Source organism: Bos grunniens, chromosome 4 (assembly GCF_055505025.1).
Source record: "Bos grunniens cultivar Pamir isolate PY7600 chromosome 4, Bosgru_T2T1.0, whole genome shotgun sequence".
In the NCBI taxonomy this organism is placed as follows: Eukaryota; Metazoa; Chordata; class Mammalia; order Artiodactyla; family Bovidae; genus Bos; species Bos grunniens.
Genome location: NC_141168.1, coordinates 42,607,286 through 42,627,201, shown reverse-complemented (window position 1 = coordinate 42,627,201; position 19,916 = coordinate 42,607,286). Strand labels below are relative to the sequence as shown.

Below are 19,916 nucleotides of genomic sequence, written 5' to 3'. Positions count from 1 at the left end.
CCAGGCAGATGGGGAAGGGTGTGGGGATTAGGAAAAACACAGACCAAGCATACTTTGAGCACCTTAATGGGATGCGATGTGGTTGCTACACAGGGATTTATTGTGAGCATTGAGGAGGAGGCCTTGGAAGCAGAGATCTTGCTCCAGAAGTAAATACCTGCCCACCGCGAACACACATGGACTTCCTCACAATCTGGCTCTACCACTGCTCCAGCATCCTAGGACACTGTCCAACTCCCCTGCATCTCAAGTTCCCCTTCCCTTCCTCCCTCCCCAACCCACTCTGCCCCAGCCTGGTTCTGCTCCCCTGAATCTCCTTATGACTCTCTGAGCATCTCCTCCCTCTCCTCCCTGGTTCCTCCTCTGACAGCACAGATTCATCCTTGGTCTTCTTCAAAGTGTTGAAAGTGAAAGTTGCTCAGTTGTGTCCAACTCTTCGCAACCTCATGGACTATACAGTCCATGGAATTCTCCAGGCCAGAATACTGGAGTGGGTAGCCTTTCCCTTCTCCAGGGGATTGCTCCTCTTATCCATCTATATAACAGGGTGTATTAGTTAAAGTTCCCTGTGAATTTTAGGTGGAAAAGGAAATGGCAACCCACTCCAGTATGAATTTTAGGGCTGATCTTCAAAGGTCTGCGACTCCTTTCTATGTACAAACGTGACTGTTTGTAGGGGTTGGAAGATGAGAAGAAATGAAGAAAGCTTCAGGAGTTTCTAGTTGTGCCACATAACCATTTTATGCTACCTGGGGCTGGTGGGTGTGTGTGGTTCAGGGAAAGACTGTGAGTAGCCAGAGCAGGCTGGGGAACAGCTCAGAGAGCACCACTATCTAGCTTTCTTGTCCTCCGTGACTCACCCCTGTACCACTGGGCAGCAGCTCTTGATCTAATCACTAGATGCCCAAGAGGTTTCCTAAATATAACCTGCTCAAAAACTAGTCCCTCCTCCCCTGCCACAGCTCCCATCACCTAATCAAACTACTGTTGAATGGGGACACCTAACTCAGGGGGGGGCAAAGCAGAAAGGACTCAGACTTTCTTGGGTCCTCACCCACCATCCCCCTCAATCATAGTGGTCCCAAGCATGATTGATTCCCTGCAGAAATATCTCTTAGGCTGAGTTGTTTTTCCCTGCTCCCAGACCCTTTCTTAGGGAAGCACTTGATTATTGCTCACTTAAGCATTTGAACCAGGCTCTGTCTTAACCCCTCAGTTCCTCTCCCACAATTCTACCTGAGAAAATAACCTCTCAAACAGCTGGATTGTGTAACTGATGATAATGTCTGAGGCTGCAGCTGGTTCTGGTTGCCTACTGAGGTAGATCCAGGTTCCTTTCCATGATGTACCAGGTAATTTGCTGCTATTCTCCACCCTCTGTTCCCACCTCTACCTGTCACCACACTCCAGCCCCACTAGACCCAGTCCCAGGCTGAGTCCTTTCTCCCACTGCCTAGAACCCCTGCCCTGTCAACTTTCAACTTTCAGGACTCAGTCTCCTCAGGACTGCTCCCTGAGTGTCCAGAGCATCACGTGTGTTTCCAGTGCACTTTGTTCCTCCCAGAGGACAGCTTTGTCCTATCACATTAGACTCATTTTTGCATGTCTGCTGCCCAACAAAACGGGGAGCTTCTGCTGATCAGGTATCACCCTAATCTGTCTTTACATCTAGCACCTAGATCTGTGCCTGAATCACAGAAAACACATGTCAAATGAAAAAAGCAGTGACTATAGTAATATCAGGATATCAGGGGGGCTTCCCAGGTGGACTTCCCTGGTGGCTCAGAAGGTAAAAGCATCTGCCTACAATGCAGGAGACCCAGGTTCGATCCCTGGGTCGGGAAGATACCCTGGAGAAGGAAATGGCAACCTACTCCAGTACTCTTGCCTGGAAAATCCCATGGACAGAGGAGCCCGGTAGGCTACAGTCCATGGGGTCGCAAAGAGTCAGACCAAGCATGCATGCCAATATCATGTCATTGCTTTCTTGATGATACCAAAAAAAAAAAAAAAAAAAGAGAGACAGAGAGAGAGAAAGCTAAATATGTAAAAATCACATTAAATTAACCATAAGCAGATTATTTGATAAACTAATCATATGAAAAGGAAACCTATTATCTATTTTAAACTTTCTTTAATGAAAGTGATTTTATAAAATGATTCAGGTTGAAGGGAATCTGTCAATTTCCTAATTTTGTCTCTTAAAAATTTAACTCTAATAAAAATACACCTTTGTTTCCAAATACTTTCACTGACATTAACCCATTTGAATCTAACAAAAACCCAAAGAAGATACAGCATTCTTAAATCTAGCTTTTCTCCTTTTGGGGAAACTCACAGAGAATAGAAAGGAACCATCTTTTTTCTGTTCCTCTTCCCTGTCCCCACTCCTCACGCCACGCCACCCCACCCCCTTGCCTGAGTTAGAATGCTATCCTCTTTAATCTGTCCAATACTTTGCAAAGTTGTGTTTCGGGTCTTGCCAGAAGCCAGGCCAGGCCCCCTCTGTGTGTGGGAACACTCACATAGTTGGCATGCAGTACAGTGAAGAACTCAGGGTTGGTGATGAATTTGACCGCTGGAGACTGTAGCAGCAAGGTGATTTTTTGCGAGTTCACTGGAGAAAGTGACCCATCTCTTCTCAGATCTGGAAGAAGTGAAACAAAGCAACTGAATGCATTGGAAAAAGATCGCTTCAATTAGAGGACTTCTCTTTTGTGGCACTAGCAGCCTACAAGCCTTCACCAGCGTTGCTGAAGAGGACTGTTGTTGTGAATGGTGATCCAACCAGTGTCACAGTGATGGCCAGGTGTCCCAGCACTGTGTCTCAGTTGAGACTCATTATTTCCCAGAGTACTCCAGTGTAACTTCAGTTGGATCAAGTCCTTGAATAACTTGTCCCTTTTATCCCAATGAATTTTTCTTATTTTCTTTACAAGTTGCTCACCATAGCTATGTCAGTTTGTTTGCAGAAAGGATCACAATCCTTCCTCTCCCTTTATCCCCATCACTCTGAGACTTTGCAGCCTCTCCCCATGTTAAATCAAGCTGGCCTTGAGTTTTGCTTTAACCGACAAAATTTGCCAGAGGTTCTGAACCAGGGTTTTGAGAGGCCTGTAGGTCCCCACTTACTTTCTCTCCCTCATCATGAGAACAGCCTGTACAAGATGAAAAGCCATGGGGAGCAGGGACAAGCCACCCTGGCTGAGGCCACTTCAGGCCAGCCAGCCTGCGGCCTATTCCACAGCTGACCAAGGAGGCATGGGTGAGCCCAATGCCCTGAGGAATTACCTGGCAGAGCTCAGCTCAAACTGCCCACCTGCAGAACTGGGGCAGGGGGAGGTTAATACATGGCTGTGAGCTTCAGATACTAAGCTTTGGGATAATTTGTTATACAGCACATGCCAACAGATCCAACACCAAACCCAAAAAGGAATTTTCTCTTCCTTTTCCCTCATATTTCCAATTATTCTACCACCTTACCAAATCTCTCTCAGCAGTCAAAGGAATTAATAATAGAAAAACCTTAACTAGTCCGTTTAGTTAATATATTTGATAAAATGATTAGAATGGAGGAAATTAAAATTGTTGATGGAACTATATATGTGTATTTAAAAAAGGCCATGAAAGGATCCACTCTTCTGCTTTTCAGAGAGAGCTGAGACCTGCAGGACGCGAAACACGTGGCTGTTTGCTCAGACTGCTCTGTACATGTTATCTGCCATCATTTACTCAATTTAAGAGATTTGGATTATCAGGATGTCGCTGTGATAATCTTACGCTATTACAGGTATAAAAAATAGAAACCAATCTTTTCATCAAAGACAACTTTATCGTGATCATAGGGGCAAGAAGCAGGGGAGGGCTAAATTAGGAGTTTTGGGTTAATCACTATATAGATGCTTCCCTGGTGGCTCAGACAGTAAAGAATCCGCCTGCAATGTGGGAGACTTGGGTTCGATCCCTGGGTTGGGAAGATCTCCTGGAGATGGGCATGGCAACCCACTCCAATATTCTTGCCTGGAGAATTCCATGGACAGAGGAGCCTGGCCAGCTACAGTCCATAGGGTCAGAGTTGGGCACAGCTGAGCGACTAAACACATATATAATATAATAAAATATAACATAATATATAACAGGGATCTACTGTACAGTACAGGGAATTATATTCAATATCTTACAACAGTCAATATGAAAAAGAATATGAAAAAGAATATATATGTGTGAAACAGAATCACTTTGCTGTGCACCTGAAACTAACACAACATTGTGAGTCCACTATACTTCAGTTAAAAACAAACAAAAAAGAAGCCAATCTCAGGCTTTTCAAATATTTACATCCAAGTTCCATTCAGGCAGATTCAAAGAAATGAACACCAGGCCCCCTAGTGGATGCTGATGGTATTTGGTAAAAAATTTTCCTGGGTGGTGGTGTATTTAAAATCATAAGACCAATGGAAAACCTCTTTACTGCCAGGTTCCTCTCTCAGGGGGGACTGTATTGATATTTTATTTTAAATACAAACAAGTCTTATTCCTATTGTTGTCACGTGGCTTCTTGGAAGGAGACCTTGAATTCTTATTGGATCTTTTACTTACAAGTGGAAAACATCATTAGGACACCAATAAATAAATTTACACAACAAGAAATGATTAAGACACTGAAAAAAATCACCTTGATGCACAAGTACAAGTTCTCTTCACTGTGAATCCACTTTTTCTTTACATTCCTGGTGAGACACTTCTGTCTGTTTTTACCCTGCTGGCGCCAAGCATCTTTCTCCTCCTGGATTTTGCCCACCTCCCTGCTCTCCCTTATCCACCTTCCATCCCATGGGTATCCACTGGCCATACCTAAGCTCGAAGATTCAGCCTCTGAGTCACTCCCACCTCCTCCACCGCCTCCTGCTGGAACTGGATCACAAATTTGGCTACCAGAATCTTCTTCAGGCCTCTCTGTAGCAATGGTTCGCTGAATGTTTTGATACCTTTGCATCGGAAAGTGAAAAGACAGGAGTTAACTTTGGTTTGTTGGCTTGTTGAGGGGCTGACGCTCTGTCAGGTAAGTGGGGAAATCTGTAAAAAATTGTCTTGGATGTCAAGAAATGTCAGGAGAGAAGTGCTCAAAATTTTCCCAAGATACCTCATTTGCAAGACAAGTATCTCTAGGTGATTTGACTTCGTTTTGTTTTGTAAGCTATGATGAGTTTTAATTATGGTGACTTAAAAAAAAAATCAACACACAAAAAATCATAAAAAACAGCCTCTGCCCTGCATTAAATGAAATTGGACTGAGTCTAAAATAATGGTGTGGGAAGGAACTTAAAAATATTACAGCTAAGATATCAAATCACCTCTCTTTGATTGTGATAAGTCTACAAACTAAAAGTTCTACTCGTTTTTATTTGACAGTTAACTGGTATGACTAGGAAGGAGTGTGCAAAGATTATACACTAAAAGATGCAAACTAATATGTATAGAATTGATGAACAATAAGGGCCTACTGTATAGCAGGGGAACTATATTCAATATCCTGTGATAAGCCATAATGAAAAAGAATATATATATATATATAGCTGAATCACTTTGCTGTACAGCAGAAATTAACTCAATATCATAAATCAACCATACTTCAATAAATAACATTTTTAAACATTAAAAAAAAAAACACTGGCAGACAAATAAATGCTTTCAGCTTATATGAAGGTTCCTTTGAGTTTTCTTCCAAGTTGGAGAATGAGTCAGTAGGCCAATCAGTCACCTAACTGGGTACTTACTAAATATTCACTGACTCTTCCAATGGGGCCTGCTCTGTGCTGGACTTTCAGACCAAAGAGAAGACTGGAATATGATCTCACTCTGAACACTCACAGTAAGGACACAGCAAAAAAGGGAAAGGCATGTAGACCATGACTCTGGTGATGTGAACATGATGCCCTACATGTATTAGAGTTATGAACAGAGACAAGGAAACACCCAAGCCAGCGTATGGACTTATCAGGGAGCTTGGAGGGAAGGTACACAGAGGAAATAAAACATGCCAAAGACTTCACCTGAGAGAACTCTGAGAAGCTTGGTGGTGGCACCAGGATGTGTAGGCATTGGGCAGGGCCAGGGAACCAGCACAGTGGCAGAAAGCACCTAGGAGGTGCCAGCACTGGTTGGAACATTGTTCTCTAGGCCCAGAGCTACATCAGAATCACTTACAGGGCTGGTGAAAACAGGCTGCCAGGCTCCACCCCCAGAGTCTCTCTGACTCAGTAGGTCTGGGGATGGAGTGATAGGAGGAAAGAACGTGCATTTCTAACTAGTTCCTAGGTGATGCAGTCGCTGCTGCTGGTCCAGGGATTGACTTTGAGAACTGCTGCTGTAGGGACTGGACAGCTGCTGAGAAAGAGGCAGATTCAGCTCTACACTGACCCCCAACTATGTGGAGTGCATGGGAGGAGAAAAGCCTGGAGTCCGCGAGAGCAGCTGAGAACTACTGCATTGGTCCAGGCTGGAGATGCTGAAGCCTGGACCCAGGCAGGCGTGGTGTATCATGCTGGTCTCTTAGGATGCTGCTGGGCAAGGGGATCACCCACATATTGTAGGGATACTAAGATCAACTACGCCTGCCTACCTAAACTTCCCTGCCTGCCTGAACTACGCCTGCCTAAACTGAACCATACCTAAAGTATACCTGCCTGCCTAAGCCTCACTGTGTTTTGTATGCAGGTGTCCAGCTGTCTTGTTCTTTGCTTTGCTTCCTTCCTCCATCCTGTGTGACCTTGACTTTGCCTGATGTCTCTCAGCCCACTGGTGCACAGGACAGGAATTCTGCCTCCCTTTTCCTCCTGGCACAGTAGGAACGAGAGAAGGGACAGAACTTAAGAGATCTTTAGCAGCCAAACTGTAATAACGTTACATGTAGAGTTAACAGGATTTGAGGCCTGGATATGGAAGCTGGAGAAGAGGGAAGGAGGGCTTCTGCTTAGAGCAGGTGGGTGGAGGCACCAGCCATGAGGAAGACCAGGTGGGATGGGCAGGTTGGCAGGAAGATTTTAGTGTGGATTTGGACAGGTTGACCTGGAGATTCCAGAGGTCACACCAATGACCATAGTCAGGGGAGCATTGCTATGTGGGTCATGTGCTCAGAGAAGAGATGTGGCAGTGTAGGAAGAAGCGTCAAGAGAAGAGGGACCAGCATCTGGAGAGCCGCGAGTAGTCAGTGCAATCCAAGGTAGGGGCATGGGAGATACTGTCACACAGACAGGGTCTTCTGTCGTGGCATTCTGAAGACCAGTGACCTTTCTTTGACCTTTAAAGAGGAGTTCTGGGGACTTGCCTGGTGATCCAGTGGTCTTAAGACTCTACGTTTCCACTGCTGGGGACAGGGGTTTAATCCCTGTTCAGGGAATGAAGATCCTTCATGCTGCTTGGCCGAAAATAATACATAAATAAAATAAAAAGGAGTTTTGTTTTCTAGTGTGGTTTCCAGACTACCTGCCAGAGTGATAATCTGGGTGATTATTATAATTACAGAAACTGGAGCAAAATTGAAATCTGCACTTGTAACAAATCTTCAGATGGTATTATCTACATTCAGATGGTATTATCTACATATTCACTGGTCTGAGGTTTTATTTTAGCTAAGGAGACTCAGCCACTCCTTCCTGACACCCGGCAGAATGATGGTTTTGCCTGCAGCAGTTACTGGGAGGCATTCCTGAAAGGGCCTCTTATGAGAAAATGTGGAAGGACAGGAATGAGCAAAAAGCAGAGACAGAGAAAGGCTTAGTGTGTTTAGCCCCCACATGTCTGTGGCAGGGAGGATGCAGGGAAGGTGCAGGCTGTTTGTGATGTTCCTGAGTTCTTGCTGGGACTCAAGTAATGCAGCCTTGGGCAGGGGTGGGGGGTTACTCAATGAGCCAGTGAGAAGCTGCCCAAGGGTGTAACCTTGACCTGGGGGAGGAGTGAGGCCTGCCAAAGACCAAAGGACCTGCTGTCAGAGGATCCCCTAAGTGGCTCAAGGCAGGCTGCATTTTCCAGTCAGTTCAGTTCAGTCACTCAGTCGTGTCCGACTCTTTGTGACCCCATGAATTACAGCACGCCAGGCCTCCCTGTCCATCACCAACTCCCAGAGTTCACTCAAACTCACATCCATGGAGTCAGTGATGCCAGCCGGCCATCTCATCCTCTGTTGTCCCCTTCTCCTCATGCCCCCAATCCCTCACAGCATCAGAGTCTTTTCCAATGAGTCAACTCTTTGCATGAGGTGGCCAAAGTACTGGAGTTTCAGCTTTAGCATCATTCCTTCCAAAGAACACCCAGGACTGGTCTCCTTTAGAATGGACTGGTTGGATCTCCTTGCAGTCCAAGGGACTCTCAAGAGTCTTCTCCAACACCACAGTTCAAAAGCATCAATTTTTTGCCACTCAGCTTTCTTCAGAGTCCAACTCTCACATCCGTACATGACCACAGGAAAAACCATAACCTTGACTAGACAGACCTTTGTTGGCAAAGTAATGTCTCTTCTTTTGAATATGCTATCTAGATTGGTCATAACTTTCCTTCCAAGGAGTATGCGTCTTTTAATTTGATGGCTACAATCACCATCTGCAGGGATTTTGAGGCCCCGCAAAATAAAGTCTGACACTGTTTCCACTGTTTCCCCATCTATTTGCCATGAAGTGATGGGACCAGATGCCATGATCTTCATTTTCTGAATGTTGAGCTTTAAGCCAACTTTTTCACTCTCCTCTTTCACTTTCATCAAGAGGCTCTTTAGTTCCTCTTCACTTTCTGCCATAAGGGTGGTGTCATCTGCATATCTGAGGTTATTGATATTTCTCCCGGTAATCTTGATTCCAGCTTGTGCTTCTTGCAGCCCAGCGTTTCTCATTATGTACTCGGCATATAAGTTAAATAAGCAGAGTGACAATATACAGCCTTGATGTACTCCTTTTCCTATTTGGAACCAGTCTGTTGTTCCATGTCCAGTTCTAACTGTTGCTTCCTGACCTGCATACAGGTTTCTCAAAAGGCCGGTCAGGTGGTCTGGTATTCCCATCTCTTTCAGAATTTTCCACAGTTTATTGTAATCCACACCGTCAAAGGCTTTGGCATAGTCAATAAAGCAGAAATAGATGTTTTTCTGGAACTCTTGCTTTTCTGATGATTCACGGATGTTGGCAATTTCATCTCTGGTTCCTCTACCTTTTCTAAAACCAGCTTGAACATCTGGAAGTTCACGGTTCACATATTGCTGAAGCCTGGCTTGGAGAATTTTGAGCATTACTTTACTAGCATGTGAGATGAGTGCAATTGTGTGGTAGTTGGAACGTTCTTCGGCATTGCCTTTCTTTGGGATTGGAAGGAAAACTGACCTTTTCCAGTCCTGTGGTCACTGCTGAGTTTTCCAAATTTGCTGACATATTGAGTGCAGCACTTTCACAGCATCATCTTTCAGGATTTGAAATAGTTCAACTGGAATTACATCACCTCCACTAGCTTTGTTCATAGTGATGCTTTCTAAGGCCCACTTAATTTCACATTCCAGGATGTCGGCTCTAGGTGAGTGATCACACCATCGTGATTATCTTGGTTGTGAAGATCTTTTTTGTACAGTTCTTCTATGTATTCTTGCCACCTCTTCTTAATATCGTCTGCTTCTGTTAGGTCCATACCATTTCTGTCCTTTATTGAGCCCATCTTTGCATGAAATGTTCCCTTGGTATCTCTAATTTTCTTGAAGAGATCTCTAGTCTTTCCCATTCTGTTGTCTTCCTCTATTTCTTTGCATTGATTGCTGAGGAAGGCTTTCTTATCTCTTCTTGCTATTCTTTGGAACTCTGCATTCAGATGCTTATATCTTTCCTTTTCTCATTTGCTTTTCGCTTCTCTTCTTTTCACAGCTATTTCTAAGGCCTCCTCAGACAGCCATTTTGCTTTTTTGCATTTCTTTTCCATGGGGATGGTCTTGATCCCTGTCTCCTATACAATGTTACGAACTTCAGTCCATAGTTCATCAGGCACTCTGTCTATCAGATCTAGTCCCTTAAATCTATTTCTCACTTCCACTGTATAATCATAAGGGATTTGATTTAGGTCATACCTGAATGGTCTAGTGGTTTTCCCCACTTTCTTCAATTTAAGTCTGAATTTGGCAATAAGGAGTTCATGATCTGAGCCACAGTCAGCTCCAGGTCTTGTTTTTGCTGACTGTATAGAGCTTCTCCATCTTTGGTTGCAAAGAGTATAATCAATCTGATTTTGATGTTGACCATCTGGTGATGTCCATGTGTAGAGTCTTCTCTTGTGTTGTTGGAAGAGGGTGTTTGCTATGACCAGTGTGTTCTCTTGGCAAAACTCTATTAGCCTTTGCCCTGCTTCATTCTGTACTCCAAGGCCACATTTGCCTGTTACTCCAGGTGTTTCTTGACTTCCAACTTTTGCATTCCAGTCCCCGATAATGCAAAGGACATCTTTTTTGGGTGTTAGTTCTAAAACGTCTTGTAGGTCTTCATAAAACTGTTCAACTTCAGCTTCTTTAGCGTTACTGTTTAGGGCATAGACTTGGATTACTGTGATATTGAATGGTTTGCCTTGGAAACAAACAGAGATCATTCTGTCATTTTTGAGATTGCATCCAAGTACTGCATTTCGGACGCTTTTGTTGACCATGATGGCTACTCCATTTCTTCTAAGGGATTCCTGCCCACAGTAGTAGACATAATGGTCATCTGAGTTAAATTTACCCATTCCAGTCCATTTTAGTTCACTGATTCCTAGAATGTAAACATTCACTTTTGCCATCTCCTGTTTGACCACTTCCAATTTCCTTGATTCATGGACCTGACATTCCAGGTTCCTATGCAACATTGCTCTTTATAGTATCAGGTCTTGTCTATCACCAGTCACATCCACAACTGGGTATTGTTTTTGCTTTGGCTCCATCCCTTCATTCTTTCTGGAGTTATTTCTCCACTAATCTCCAGTAGCATATTGGGCACCTACTGACCCAGGGAGTTTCTCTTTCAGTATCTTATCATTTTGCCTTTTCATACTGTTCATGGGGTTCTCAAGGCAAGAATACTGAAGTGGTTTGCTATTCCCTTCTCCAGTGGACCACATTCTGTTCAAAAGTGACTCAACTATAGTTTTTAGTCCACAGGCTCTTCCAGAATCTTTTCATTCTACTGTTAATATTAAGAGGTTGAATCAATGTCCTCTCCCCTCCAAGCTGGGAAGGTCTTGTGGCTTCCTGGATGAATAGACAATAATGAAAGTGACAACTTGTGATGGAATACAGGAGCCATGCTGTCAGGAAGCCCAGGCAACATGGAAAGTCCACATGCAGGTGCTCGGAGTAACAGTCACAGCTGGGGTCCCAGCCAATAGCCCGTGTCCACCTCCAGATATGTGCCTCTCCAGCCCAGCCACCCTCAGACTGCAGCCATGAGATACCCTGAGAAGGGCCTCACTGAACTCAGCCCACCATGATAAGCATGAGAGAGGATGATGATGATGATGACAATGGTGCTAATAATCAATTATTGGTGTTTATACCACTAAGTCTGGGGTGGTTTGTTCCTCAGCAACAGACATCTGGAACAGGGCTTAGACAAACCTCATGCTGTGCCCTCTCTTTTCCTTCCCAAAGTGCAGTGACCACAGAAGAGAATTCTAATGAATCAATATAACCTTATATGATTAAAATGTCTGAAATTTCACAACCTGCTCCATATGTCTTTGGTTGGACCTGGTAGGTCAGTAAGGCTGACCTACCTTACTAGGTCAGCAGCCTCAAAACCCAAGTGCCAGACACCACCCCTGGCCTTTGCTGGAGAAGGGACAGTCCTGGAGAAGCAGGCCACAGAGCAACTCATGGAGGATCACCCAGCGAGGGCAGGGCTGTAGCCTCAGAGGCCCTCTTTGATCTGAAGATGAAAGAGAGTGTCAGAGAGCCTGTTCTCTTCTGTTTCATCAAGAAGAGTCCTTCAATAACCCCCTCACATTTTATTTTTTTCAGTAAAAGGTTAAATATTTATATTGCATAGAGTTTATGGAAACTGATAAGAAAGTCAGCTGGAATGTCTAATTTGTAAATGGACACACAGAGGAACACACACAAAACCAAACCAGAAGAAAAACAAAACAAAACAAAACCCTTCAGGAGCCAAGCCAAAACAAACTAAACAAAAACCAAACAAACTAAGCTTATAGGAATAGACAATTCTCACAGGAGGAGCTAAAATTGGTAAAAGAAGAGCTCATGGAAGCAGAAGTAGACCCTCCCTCCAAGAAGTGAAATGTAAGATGCACCAAAACACCAGGAGAATTGCTTAAGTCAGTAAAAACCCACCAAAGGATGATAAGGAAGGGAGGGTACCATTGCTGGCAGAGTGAATCTGCAGAATCACTTTAAAAAATACTCAAACACTGATATCAAATACTGAAACCACATAGATCTCCCTTGGCCTGCTGTTTTGGGAATATAACCCAAAGGAAACATGCTAAGACAATCCTAACATTTTACATGCCCTTGGGTCTTGCCCAAAATAGTGATAAAAATAAATATCCAACAATATGACAAATTAACTAAATTACATTCATTCATTGGAACACTATCACTTAAGTGATAACTTTAAGACTATGTAGCAATTTGAAAATGCTAATAATGTAGTAAGTGAAAAATGAATATAAAACTATATCATCATTTTAAATATACAAGACTATGCATATGGAACTTGAAAACTTGAAGACAGTTTAATCTTTTAAAAAAGCTAATCCTTGGAGTATAAGATTATAAGATCTTTTTTTTTTCATATTTAAGACTTCCATTTCTCCATAGTATAATTTTATCCAGATAATTAAAACATCAAACTTGAGTTGACTATTTAAAATCAGACTATGTATTTATATTTTTGGTTTGTTTGAGAAGTATTTGTGAAGAAGGTAGAGTTAGTTCATTTGGGATATTCTGAAAGTGCAGGAATTAACTTGGGAAATTGTCTTGTACTGAGTCCTGGTAAACTCTGGCCCCACCCAGCCACTGGGAGGAGGGTCACAGAAGAATGAGAGAGAAGGTAAGGACAGTACCAGTGGCAGGCACGGTGCCCCATCAGTAACAGGGCTGCAGAGGAGGCAGCCACTGGCTCTGTGCGGAGGGCTCTGGGGAGGTTTCAGGGACCAAACAACATTAGGTTTGGATCTTTGTAGGATGAAGACAGGTGCCAGGTGGAAGGCAGGTAACGAGGGACTCCCTTGCAGTAGGAGCATGGGGCAAAGCCACCAAGGCCACTTAGGGAGTGGCCGAGGGCACGTGGTCACCGCGTGCTACTTCATCAACTCCTTATTTTGCAGTACACATCTCTTTGCACAAAACATTTGCCTTTCACAATCACCCTGCCAGAAGTCAAAAGAAACTCCTTGCAACACTGAGAAGTATTTCCATTTTGCTATGAGACAGTGACGGGTGTCAATTTCTCCTTATAACTGTAGGTCATCAAACAAATGCCCGCTATGTGTGGTCACATCCGCAACGGATACGAGACTGACAGTATACTTCGTGTGGCTGCTGTTATCAGGCCAAATCACTGAAAAACTGTAAGTGCTGGAGGGCAATAGCCTAAAATAAGCATTGAAGAGCCTGGATACTTATCTCAAGGTTATCTAAGTTTCCCTAGGTCGGATTTTTCACAAGAAATAAGCACTTTCTCAAATTGCTCAATTTCTTTATCTGTCCAAATGGATGCAGCAAATATAGCTTCATGTTCATCAAAGTCTGGCCTTTTTCAGCATGTTCAGCTCCACTGGAGGGCACAGGGCTTTATACACCACAGCCTGTACACTTCTCTAGAGGCCTGGTTAAGGATGGATTTGGCTTCATTTTTATATTATACAATCTGAACATCGTGAACAAACTTCCAAGTATTTTTATGTCATGAGTCAAGGTGTTTACCTCTGCTTATGTTTTGTTTTAGTGTTTCAACTGGACCTCTCATAGATACAACCTGATGGTACTCTCCCTGTTTCTTAGTCTGATAAATATGTTCAACTTATCTGTCTGGCAAGACAGATCTTGAGGCCATTTCTGCCTGTGGCATCTGAACATGATCTATATGTAAAATGAGCTTGTTGTGTTCCCTGCATTTTTAGTTGCAAACACCATGAAAGGACACTCCCATGGCTTTTGGTACATTTATATACAATATGTTCTTCCTTGTAATATGATTTCTTTCTGTGGGAATAACTAGAGAAATATGCTGCCAATGAAAATGCTTTATGGTTCTTATTAATGACACTCAGATATTGATGGGGAAAAATGGAAAGCAAGTGTCTTCCAAATGCTCATGTGATAAAAGAATCCTCGTGATTTTCACCTAAAGCATCCTCCTCTGCCTACAACATGGAGAAGGAAATGGCAACCCACTCCAATATTCTTGCTTTGAGAATCCTATGGACAGAGCAGTCCATGGGGTCACAAAGAGTCGGACATGACTGAGCGACTAACGCATGCTGTCTACAACAGCAGTAACTAGAAGTTCAACTTTTTTTTTCTGTTTATTTTTAATAGTATTAAATTGTCCATTTTTTTCCTGTAGTATAGAGTTAACTTTCAAGGAATGTTTGTTATCCAGACCTGTGTCCCCCAAGTCCAATTATTTATTCTTTCTCGTCCTTCTCCACCTTTCTCCTTTACTTCACACTAGCAAGACATCAGGTGGTTATAAACAAAGTTGAGCCTGCAGTTTGCACTCCTGGCTACTAAAAATATCCAAGAGCCACTGCCCTGATCTTATAGGAGCAAGATGTTGAGTATGATGCTCGTACTAGCTTACAACATGGGACAGACGCTATTGAGGGTTTTGTTTGCATGTTGAAAACAAAATGACATCTTTACATACTAAAAACTAGTAAAGGGCCTATGTTTTAGACAAAACAATTCTCAAAAAGTATTTTTAAATATTTCATTTTCTATGATGAAAGCTGTTTAAGAATGTATATTTCTGAGTATGTAGCAATTATGGGACTGGAGTAGGCATGAATATAGCAATTTATGAGACAGCTTTTTTTCCAGGCAGCTTTTAGTATTCTGTTAAACCTATCCTTGGAATGTTTTCAAACTGTTTCCAAACTGTTTGTGTTCCAGACCTGTTTGAGATTCTTATGACAGATATGAATGTCTGGCAGAAAAATGTGCATCCATGTATAATTTGCTTACAGTTTCTGAACGGTTCTTGGAACACTGACACCCTCAGTGAATACCTGGGTGGGGGGTGGTCCATGAGCCCCTGGGTAAGAACACCTGGGTTTGAGCCTGGGTCATCAAGGTATACAGAGGACTCCCCATCTTTAAATGACACTCAGGCTTAGCTGATGTCCTGCTGCTGAATTATAAATTTAGCTTTCCAAGTACTAACTATGAGTTGGTTAATTACTTTGCAGTTTCCTCATACAATCTGAGAAGAAAAGTCTAAGAGGGAATTTCATGAATCGCCCTTCCCCTTTCACGGTTTCTAGGGGCTCGCTGCATGCTGGTCACCCACCGCCTGTTGAGCTGCTCCATCTGCTGGATGGATCCAGATCTCCGCATCCCGTCGGGGGTGGCTGCTGCTGTGGGACGCTGCCAGGTGGTTGTGCGGTTCACGTGGTCCACATAAAAGACCCGCCCGTGGCTGTCAATGCGAGCTTCCCAGTCTAGCGCGTGATAAAAAGGCAAAAAGAAAAATCAAGGACAAACTACGGATCCATGTGAAACAGATAAGCACTTCTAGGTCTTCTGCAGGTAGAACTCACTGCTGGTGACTTGCTGAAGACCAAGAACTGCCCAGAGCACCTGCGTGACCTCTGAGGCATTGGCATGGAGTTGGTGTGCCAGGAAAGAGCCTACAGGACTCTGATTCTCTCCCGGACCATTTGAGACAGTAACTGGGGTTCCTCGAATAGGACCTATGATAAAATTCTAACAATTTCTAAAGACAAAGTCAAATATTTATTTCCTTCTTTAAAAAATTCCATCTTGCCAATTTTCTTGGCTACCAAGTGACAGCTGGAAGATAGGAATGTCCTCCAGCGAGAGCTGACAGTGATGCTGAAAAAAGTCCTTTCTTTGTTAAATCTGATGGAAGACGGCTGGTTAGGAGGGAATAACGGCTCCTCTTAAACCCAGGTTTGACTACAGTTCTAAAATACTGCATGTAGGTGCAGCTTCCTATAACATCTCATACGTCACAGCCTTAAGTGATTGCCTCTTGAGAGAAAGAATGGAAAGATTTGACCCTTAGAAACTAAATTCAAACCATCCTTTGATAAGTTGTGAATTCATAGTTTATGTTCAATCTATCTGTGGCTGCCAAATATTTCTTGACCAAAACAAAACCAATCATGACTATTAACTAGCATCAAGCTTTTTAAGTATCTCTTTGTTGATAAATAACCATCCCAAACAGTAGAGGGAGCCCAAGATAAAGATAAATTCTTCTCAAATTTAAACACCAGCAACCAACTAAAAGGTAGAAGCGCAGATGATACAGTCCATGATATACGTAGGGGCTGGACTGGGGTGATAGGATGAAAAAATCCTTAAAACGGAGAGAGCTGGGACTCACACGTACACACCTGAGCTTAACGAAGACGAGCTTAATGTCTGCTGTACCAGAGATGGGCAAAGCTTTTAGAGTCCACATGTAAAAATATGGTGGAAATAACAGCTTCATGATAAAGTTATGCTGAAAAATGAGTTACACTAAAGAATAAAATGCAAAAATGACTGCAAATGAGGAAAGCTATTCAGCCTTTTAAATGAGAAAAGCCATAGCTTTTGGGAGTAGGTCAGATATTTAACAATTCTGTTGAAAAAGTATCATTCAGGTAATGACATAGCAACTCTCAATTGTTTTCAAAATGAAAAAATACATTTGGTTTAGTTACGGTTTGATGTGTGCATGGTTTATCTGTTTGTGAACATTATGGCTTATGTTTGACATTTACCTGAGGGGCTGCCAAATAACGCCCAAGGAAATCTAAAATACCAGAAAATATCAAATTCAGCTTATAAGACAAATTGAAAAAAAATATAGTCAGGCTGTATAAATATATTCTAGAAGGTTTTGATTAAATTTGACTACTAGATGATTCAGCCTCAACTGTTGGTTGTAAATGTTAATTAGCTCATTGATGGAATTGTGTATTTGTGTAACTATTGAGTAATTAATTGCAAGCCAAACATTAAAAATTTTCAGTGATTCCCAAACTAGCAGCAATTGGGCTTTTTTTTTTTTGAACCCAACATGACTGTCATCCAACAAAGAATGAGTGTTAACCCTTGAGGAGTATCATGCTACTTCATTCACTTGAACAAGCACCTCCTTTTACTCACTATGAACTAGAGATCCGGCCAGATCCTGAGGATACATTGCTGACTAACACACATCCCTGCCCTCCAGATGCCCCATAGTAAAGGAAGGATTCCTTCAAAGACAAGACTCCAGTCTCATGGATTCTCCAAGTAAAAGGACTGAAGTATGGTGCAATGATAATGATCATTTCTAGGAGTTTCAGTATTTCCAAATCACCCACAGAAAGGAATGTCAAGCCAGACAGGCCCTCTTCTTAATATATTAAACATGTGGAAGGCAGAGGGCTAATTAAACCTCTCATAAATATTCAGAAAATAATAGCTAAGCATAATTAGAGATTATAAGTGGGGTTTTCTGGGTTGCTTTGTAAAGAATTTACTTTCAAATACTGTATAAACCATATTGCATTAAGAGAAAATTTCTGAATGGAACTTCAGCCTCAGCATGTCCAATTCACTTGGCTTTGTGATACCAAAACAGACTCCTGAAAAGGATACCTTAATGGATGACCTTGGTATAGTAGTCATTCATGTGCGTCCATTCATTTGTGACTGAGGGATCTGTCATATATTATACTACATATTTTCCATGAAGTCTAAGGACAATGTAGAGCCTAATAATGTATCCTATTTTAATTATTATACTCATAAAACCTATAAATTTTACTTTCACATTAACAAGTGCAATATCATGTTTATAGTCTGCGCCTTTCTCTTGAACTTCTGTCACATCTCACTGCCTTCTTGACATCAATACCTGGATGACATTTCAAATATAACACGATCAAAACCAAATTTCAGCTCTTCCCTACCCAAACCTGCTCTATCTGCAGCCTTCCCTTTCTGTCTCAGTTAAATCCAGGTTAAAACTCTTGAGGTCATTCTTGACCCTTCTCTTTATTTCATACATCATATCCAATCTGTCACAAATCTATCCACAAAATATCTGTCCAGAATCTGACCACTTCTCTTCACCTCCTCTGCTCCCTGCTGGCCCAAACTACCACTGTTTCTCACCTGCAAGAACCTTATGCTGGGTCTCAGGCTTCTATTTTTTTTCCTCACAATTTAATGTCAACACAGAAAAGCTTTTAAGTCCTAAGTCAGACAATGTCAAGTCTCTGCTCAGAAAACTTTCATCCAGAGTAAAAGCCAAACCCTTAAGTGGTCTACAAAGTCCTATGTGAGTGATCTGGGCCCCCGAGAGATCTCTTTACCTGCTGTTTCCTCACTTCCTAAATCTGCTCCAGACACACTGACCTTCTTGCTGTTTCTCAAGCCCACCAGGCAGGCTGTTCTATTTGCTCAGAAAGTTCTTCCTTCCCAATACTTGGGTGGATAACTCTCTTACCATCTTTAAGTCTAGCTTCAAATGTTGCCTTGTCAATAAAGTGTACCCGGCCACCCTATTTAAAGTGGCAAATCGGCCATCAATATACACTCCAGATTCTCCTTCCCCTGTTCTGCTTTTGCTTTTTCACAGCACTTAATACCTTCTAATGCACTGCATTATTTCTTAATTTATTTTTTTAAATTCTTTATTATCTGTCTCTGCCAATATAGACTGTAAGCTCCTTGAGGGCAGGGATCTTCACCTGTTTGCCTTACCTAAAATACTGCCTCACACAGGATAAGTGTTCAACAAATATTTATCCAATGAAAAACTATCAGGGATGAATTCATCCACGTACCACGTGAAATTATTTAAGAAAATTTAGCTGTTAGCTTCACTACCAACTTTTCTAATATTTTCCAGTGTTACATGGACAGAAAATTGAAACCTATCTGGAAGAAATTTATTTTCACTATCAAAAGCAGCTTATATAAAGCAATTCTTTAAAACAGAATATATTATACTCATTTATAATATCTGTATGTATAACTAGTTATTACTCTTGCATGGATTGAAGGTCAATTCATGTGCACACTCACTGATAGGTTTTTTGACGTGGAGAAAATGTTCCTTTCTTGGAGAGAAAATGTTATAGGTATTTTTCTAAGTCAGAAGTATCTCTAGTGACATTTATGGAATATCCATAAGTCAAAGTATAAAGAAAGAAATTAGGCATCAAAGGTAAAGGACATAATGCCTATCTTGGTTTCTTCCAACAAATATAGTGTTCCTTTAAATTGGTCCACATATTAAAAACACTGTTTTATCACTGATAAATTACAACTGAATAGGAGAAGACTGGTGTAGATGTTAAATATATCATATTGTCAAGAAAAGATGAATTAAAGAATAAGTCTTTCTTCTTTCAAAACTGTAATGGGTTAATGTAAGCACAGGCAAAAAAATGTAAAGAAACACTGATTCCTTGCATCCTGGAAAGATTCTGCAGTTGTAAAATTTATCAAATTTTAAAGGTTATCTTTGTTTGAAAAATGAGTTGAAACCAAAACAGGGATGTTCTAGAATTCATGAACATATGTGATGCTAAGTGAATATAATATCTGGGGTGTCAGTTCCTTCTTACAAACATAATAATGGAATATTATAAGGGCAAATTACATTGGGACAACATCTAGAGACTATCTAGTCCAAATCTAGCACTTAGCAGACAAAAACATT

General features: G+C 41.9%; 1 protein-coding gene across 2 annotated transcripts in view; it reads right to left on the bottom strand.

The window, feature by feature from the left end:
• HECW1 (HECT, C2 and WW domain containing E3 ubiquitin protein ligase 1) overlaps window positions 1–19,916 on the bottom strand; it is a 326,637-nt gene that overhangs the window by 99,478 nt on the left and 207,243 nt on the right. For both annotated transcript variants that reach the window (XM_086396047.1, XM_086396048.1), the window contains 3 exons: window positions 15,534–15,684; window positions 4,855–4,988; window positions 2,526–2,647 (listed from right to left, as the gene is read on the bottom strand). In XM_086396047.1, coding sequence (XP_086252173.1) covers window positions 2,526–2,647; window positions 4,855–4,988; window positions 15,534–15,684 — 407 coding nt within the window. The remainder of the gene's footprint in view (window positions 1–2,525; window positions 2,648–4,854; window positions 4,989–15,533; window positions 15,685–19,916) is intronic.